Genomic DNA, 6,000 nt, shown 5'->3' on the forward strand with positions numbered 1-6,000 from the left:
AACTTGTTATTTTTGTACAATAAAATGCTCATTTGTTAAGACCAACTATCACCTCTTTCTCAGCAAATGTAACTAATTATAACAACACACCTGAATTTTTTGCCAAGCATAAATTAATTTATTCTCAAATGTTTTCAAACTACTTATAGGCCATCTTCAGGCTTATGATTAAGACCAAGTTATTTATAGTATTTTACTTGTTAAATTATATTTTGAGTATTTAAAAAACTTGTTTTTTCAAATTCTTCTTGAAATGGATTTGCATTTCTTATCTCAGTATTAAAAAACCAAAATTTGATTAGTGACTGATCAAATTTTGGCTTTGTAATTAATCATTCGTTTATCAGTTACAGAACAGTTTTGAATTTGTCTTTATAATAGTACAACTTTGATAAAGATTTAGAAGATTTAAGTGAAGTAATAATTTATATTTGAAATGTAATGCTATTACTGTATTTTTACAATTAAATATTGACATATTAAAACTATTTGGAAGTTTTATAGTATTGAAAATTTTTTGTTGTAGGGAAGTGTCAAAGTTTAATAAAAGAAATCTTAATTGAAATTAAAATCCCAGTCCTGAAATCCTAATAAACATTTTGATATTTTGTTTAATACATTAACTAACAGTTTATTACAAGTGTTTAACCAGTTATATTGTATGTATAATAATTTAAAATTTTAATTAATTTAATAATTTTCAACATTTCCATTGCAATAAGTGTAAAGCATGTATTTGTGTGCTGCTATGTGCTTGAAATGATGATAATGTTATTTTATCCTATAATATGAAAATAATTTATGATTATTAATATTTATTTTTGCTTGATAATGCTCAGTTTTAATTGATTAGCATTTAAAAGCTATATAGTTTTATTCCTAATAATAGCATTGCAGTGCTATGTAGCATTTTTGTTTTTTTGTTTTTATCTTGTGTCTTTACAGTGTATTGATATCTCGATGATCCTGGCCGAAGCAATCCGTCGTACTCACAATGGCGAATCCGTCACTTATTTGTTCAGTAACGTCCCAATGTAGAATGACCTTCCGAGATGCGATTCCTTTTCACCAACAACTGACAAATTCAGATTGTTAATACACATGCATGGACCTAGATATTTGTATGCTGTTTTCATAATAATTTCCATAATGATTCATTGTATTTTTTGAATCACATAGACCAATAATTCTGCTTGTATTAGAGGAATTCCTCTTATTTTTTTAATATTATATACAATATGTATTCAAAAATTTGTCATGGGATATACAATTAACTATTGATACAAACAAATGACAATGGATGTTTTTATATCAAATGTTTATAAATTGCTCTTAAAACAATAATTCTTATTATCAGATAACACTGTGTTAGAACGACTGTATTCTCGTATCTGTTAAACTCTTTGATATTGTTACAGGGGGGACAATAGATTTTTAAAAAGTCATTAAGATATGTTTATTCATATTCCTTTTGCAGATTATCAACAGATAATTCACGTGAGTTTCTATACAAAAAAATGTTTCTAAATGAAATTTTAAAATGTTTTGTTTTTTAAAATATCTAAATTTTTAATGTAAGAAATGAATTATAAATAATAATTTCGATTCAATAGATTGTTACACAGATTTTGATAAAGTGTGAAAATAAGAATAAAGTATAATCATGATTTTTGTAATCTGTGCTACTATGTTCCTTTAATTGCAGTGCTTGGATGTTTCTCGATTTTTTTCTGAAGCAATTCGTAGAAACCACAACTGTGAACCACTGGGTCCAATTCTTAATGATGTTCCATATTAAATCATCATTTATATAAAACCAAAAAAATTTCATTTGTAAAAAGTTAAAATATATTGTATATATGAAATAGATTATTAAGTTTATTATATAGTTATATTTTGTGCTGAAATAAGCCACAATTTTAAACAAAAAGATAAATAGTGCCATTATATTTTACTTTATGTAAATGCAAAATATTTCATGAGTTTGTTCATTTCAAGACGTCTTTCTGAAAAAGAAATATACCTGATGTTATTTACAGATGATTTCTGCAGATAAGTGACAACTGCAAATATTCAGTGTAAAGTTATGTTGGATAATAAATATTATTTTTAAAAGTTATCCTGTAAAGTTACTTAATTATCTATATGTACTGTATGTTTTAAAATTCACTCTACGAGCACTAATAGGGCTTTATACACACCCAACATGAGTTAGTCTAGAGCTCTAGACCTTCTACGAGGACGGTCAGATGGTGAGGAATAGGATATATATATATATCCTAGATGGGCCATGGAAAATTGCTGAGGTTTCTGACTTATAAAACCCAGGCACCCAGAAGGTATGTTTAAGCCCTTTACTTTATGACCATTGGCTATCAAAGCAGCATTTATTTATTGCCATAAAGTAACATAATTAAATCTTAGATATTCAGTGACTTGATTGAAAGAATTATTGGGCAAATCTCAACCATATTTGTTATACAAACTGTCCTATAGGTATGTGGTTTCGATTTTTTTTTAAAATTTAACTTAAAATTCACCTGTTAGGGTGAAATTTGGGCTTTGTCTCCTTAGTATGCATATTAAGCACGTTTTCTAACTAAGTTCAGTGTAAAAAGTTTAAAAATGTTCTCACAATCTTTATCAGGTAAACAGTTTGGGTATTCATTTTGCCTAATTGTGTTACTTGTTAAACTAACCAATGAAATAGCAATGCCAGCTCAGCACTGAAGAAATTTTGGTGTTTAAAAGGTTTACGAAGAGTTCCTCTGAATATGGAGAATCTTAGGAAAATTCTTTTGCATTTTGAGGAGACTAGAGATTTTGCTGTGAAAAGGACCGAATTAGACATTTAAGAACAGAAGACATTGTCACTGCAGGAAATGAAAAATTCTCGTGGCATAGGCAATATTGTGCCAATGAGATGTGCATTCAGTGAGTGGAAAGTTCTGAGAAAAATCTTGTACTTCTATTCATACAAGATATCCTATAGTCAGAAATTTATTTCTGATGGTGATATCAGAAAATCATTGCAAGACATTCGTAGCTCGAATGATGGTTGACGATGCACAGCCCTGACAAATTCCGAGAAGCAATGGGGTTCATTTTCATTTGTTTTATGGTGTGAGCAGCTGCCATATTTGGTCTGACTGGTGAGAGCACCATTCGTAATGATATGATAAAGAATGCTTGAAATTACACCATTAATCCTTGTTTTGAGGAAAACTATCTGTCTAGGCCAGGGATCGGCAACCTGCGGCTCTTTGGATGTGAAGCTGCGGCTCTTTAGTTCCATACGCAAATATTATTTATTTTATCAAAAAAAAAAAACATTTAAAAATCGTTCTGAATCGATTAACGAGGATTAGGCACTGATTCTATCTCTCAGCCACTTGTACTCGCTTTTCACCGCACCCCTCCCCCGTGACACGCGTCGTCACTGTCGTCAGTCCGTCGGAAGCTCTCGAATGACGCCGTCGTCGGATGTTTCTATGAGGTTTAATTCGCTTTCGACGCAAGACAATTCTGAATAAATATATTAGTTTTTTTTAATCAAAAAACTTTATTTATGCTAGTACTATTTATTGTTGGCAAGAAAAAATTTTGTGGCTCTTTAAAAACTTTGAAATTTTGTAAATTGTAATTTTTGGCTCTTCCGACTCAAAAGGTTGCCGACCCCTGGTCTAGGCCAATGATATGTTCTGTTAATACCGCTGTATAGGAGATAGGCTTCAAAACTTCATTTCAGCACTACAGAAGAAGTTGAAAACAATATGAACAATGATAAACCCCATATTTCGGCTTAGATGTGCAAGCCGAAATAGTTTACACTGAACGAATAGCGAAAGCAAATGAGAAAAGTGAAAACCGATTTTTATTCACTTAGCGAACTTCATTCATACAACCAAAAGACACGCGATTGAGAATTTTAAGCAGCTAATCATTTGCAAGCAAGAGAACGTTCTCGAAAAATAAAATGGTTGCTTCCGATATTCTATTGTTAGCCGTGTTTATTTATCGGGGAAAAAAGATACGTTAAAAAGAAAACGATGCTGGATGAGAGAAATATTTAAAAAACCGTGAATTACGATATCTATCGTAGTCATCTTGAAAAGAAAAACCATACGACAACTAGCGGAAATTCGATCGGTGGCGAAATTTTTTGCTAGCGAAAAAGCTAAACAATTGCGAACTTCGAAGCGATTCTCGAAATGGTAAAATAAGCCACAAACAACGTCATGTCTGACGCGTTGTTTGCTGTTTTAAGCTTTCGCCAGCGAATTGGGCTCTGTGTGAACTAAGCTTTACTGCAACGTCATTTTTCGCACGAGAGATTATCCGATCATTTTCAACATCGTAGCCGCCACGATCAACAGATCTCAACGCCTGTGACTATTGGACTGACTAGAGCCGCATCCACCAGTAGTCGAGTGGTTACAATCACCGAACGCTGGTAATTGGTCGTGAGTTTGCATCTCATTAACGGGTTTGTCATATGGAGTTTTCCGTGTTTCCTTTACTAGTCCAAATAGCGGCTAGTTTCTCATAAAAGCCCTTGCGAAAACATCTCTTTCTTGCCAGATCGCTCAAATGTTACATTGCCTTACTCCATAAGTTTAATCTGCCTTAAGAGCAGCTCTTTAGGTTAATATTCACAACCTATCTTAAAAAGAGAATTTCAGGACGTGCAACATCCACACTTAGGTTAGTTGTTCAGCCGTGGAGTGTGTTGTGCAACGAACATACAACCATATTTTTCATGTAATCGTCAATTTCATATTTCAGATCTGTAATTGAAAAAATTATTGTACTTGTTTCTTCCGAATTTCATTGGAAAATGAACTAATATGCACATTAATGAAACAGCAGCGCCATATTTTGCCTTAGCGGTTGAGTTTTGAAGTAAAATTATTTCCCGAAAATCGAAACGCACACTCGGGACAATGTGTCACAAATTTTAAATTTGCACAATAGTTCTGTCTACAGAGAGCTCTGAACACCTACTCTGCACGATCACCCTGTCACGGTACAGAATAAAAAAAAAAAAAAACGAAAAAGTTTCTGTCCTCAGGTGGACTCTAACTATACTTATTTTCTCAGATGTCATATAACGATAGATAACTGCTTTAGAATATTTTACGTCATTCGTCGCTATATCTCTGTTAAATATTAAATTTGATCGATATCAGAACATCTGTGACGTATAGATTTCTATATTGAAAACACATAACGTACGTACTTCATGTAAATTTCATAAACCTTTTGGTAACAGCCGAATCATCAATTACGCTACAAAGACAGCTGAAGTTGATAGCGCTCCCATTAATTATTTTAACAATATTTTAGTATCGTATAAAATATTCCATTAATATTTCCAATGAAAATTTTTTACTAATCTCAAAAGATGAAGTCGATTAGAATCTAAAATATTGCCGTTACATATATTTTTTCTTAAATAATATTTTCAAGTATTTGGTTTACAAAATAAAATGCAATATATATATATATATATATAATTGCTTGTCCTGACTGGCTCATTGACTGATTCATCATCGCCCAGAGCAAACCGCTGGACCTAGAGAGGTGAAATTTGGTACACAGTTAGGGTAAGTCATGAAAACGCACACTAAGAAGGGATGAATCAGTGAGTCAGTCAGGACAAGCAATCTATATATATATATAATTGCTTGTCCTGACTGACTCATTGACTGATTCATCATCGCCCAGAGCAAACCGCTGGACCTAGAGAGGTGAAATTTGGTACACAGTTAGGGTAAGTCATGAAAACGCACACTAAGAAGGGATGAATCAGTGAGTCAGTCAGGACAAGCAATCTATATATATATATAATTGCTTGTCCTGACTGACTCATTGACTGATTCATCATCGCCCAGAGCAAACCGCTGGACCTAGAGAGGTGAAATTTGGTACACAGTTAGGGTAAGTCATGAAAACGCACACTAAGAAGGGATGAATCAGTGAGTCAGTCAGGACAAGCAA

At 32.6% G+C, this 6,000-nt stretch overlaps 1 protein-coding gene across 1 annotated transcript in view; it reads left to right on the top strand.

Moving 5' to 3' along the window:
* LOC111622459 (ribose-phosphate pyrophosphokinase 1) overlaps positions 1 to 1,442 on the top strand; it is a 48,037-nt gene extending 46,595 nt beyond the window's left edge. The window contains exon 7 of the mRNA XM_023364832.1: positions 946 to 1,442. Coding sequence (XP_023220600.1) covers positions 946 to 1,038 — 93 coding nt within the window. The 3' untranslated portion in view covers positions 1,039 to 1,442. The remainder of the gene's footprint in view (positions 1 to 945) is intronic.
* The last annotated feature ends 4,558 nt before the right edge of the window (positions 1,443 to 6,000 follow it).

Source organism: Centruroides sculpturatus, unplaced genomic scaffold (assembly GCF_000671375.1).
Source record: "Centruroides sculpturatus isolate CEXI.00-Female unplaced genomic scaffold, Cexi_2.0 scaffold150, whole genome shotgun sequence".
NCBI lineage: Eukaryota > Metazoa > Arthropoda > Arachnida > Scorpiones > Buthidae > Centruroides > Centruroides sculpturatus.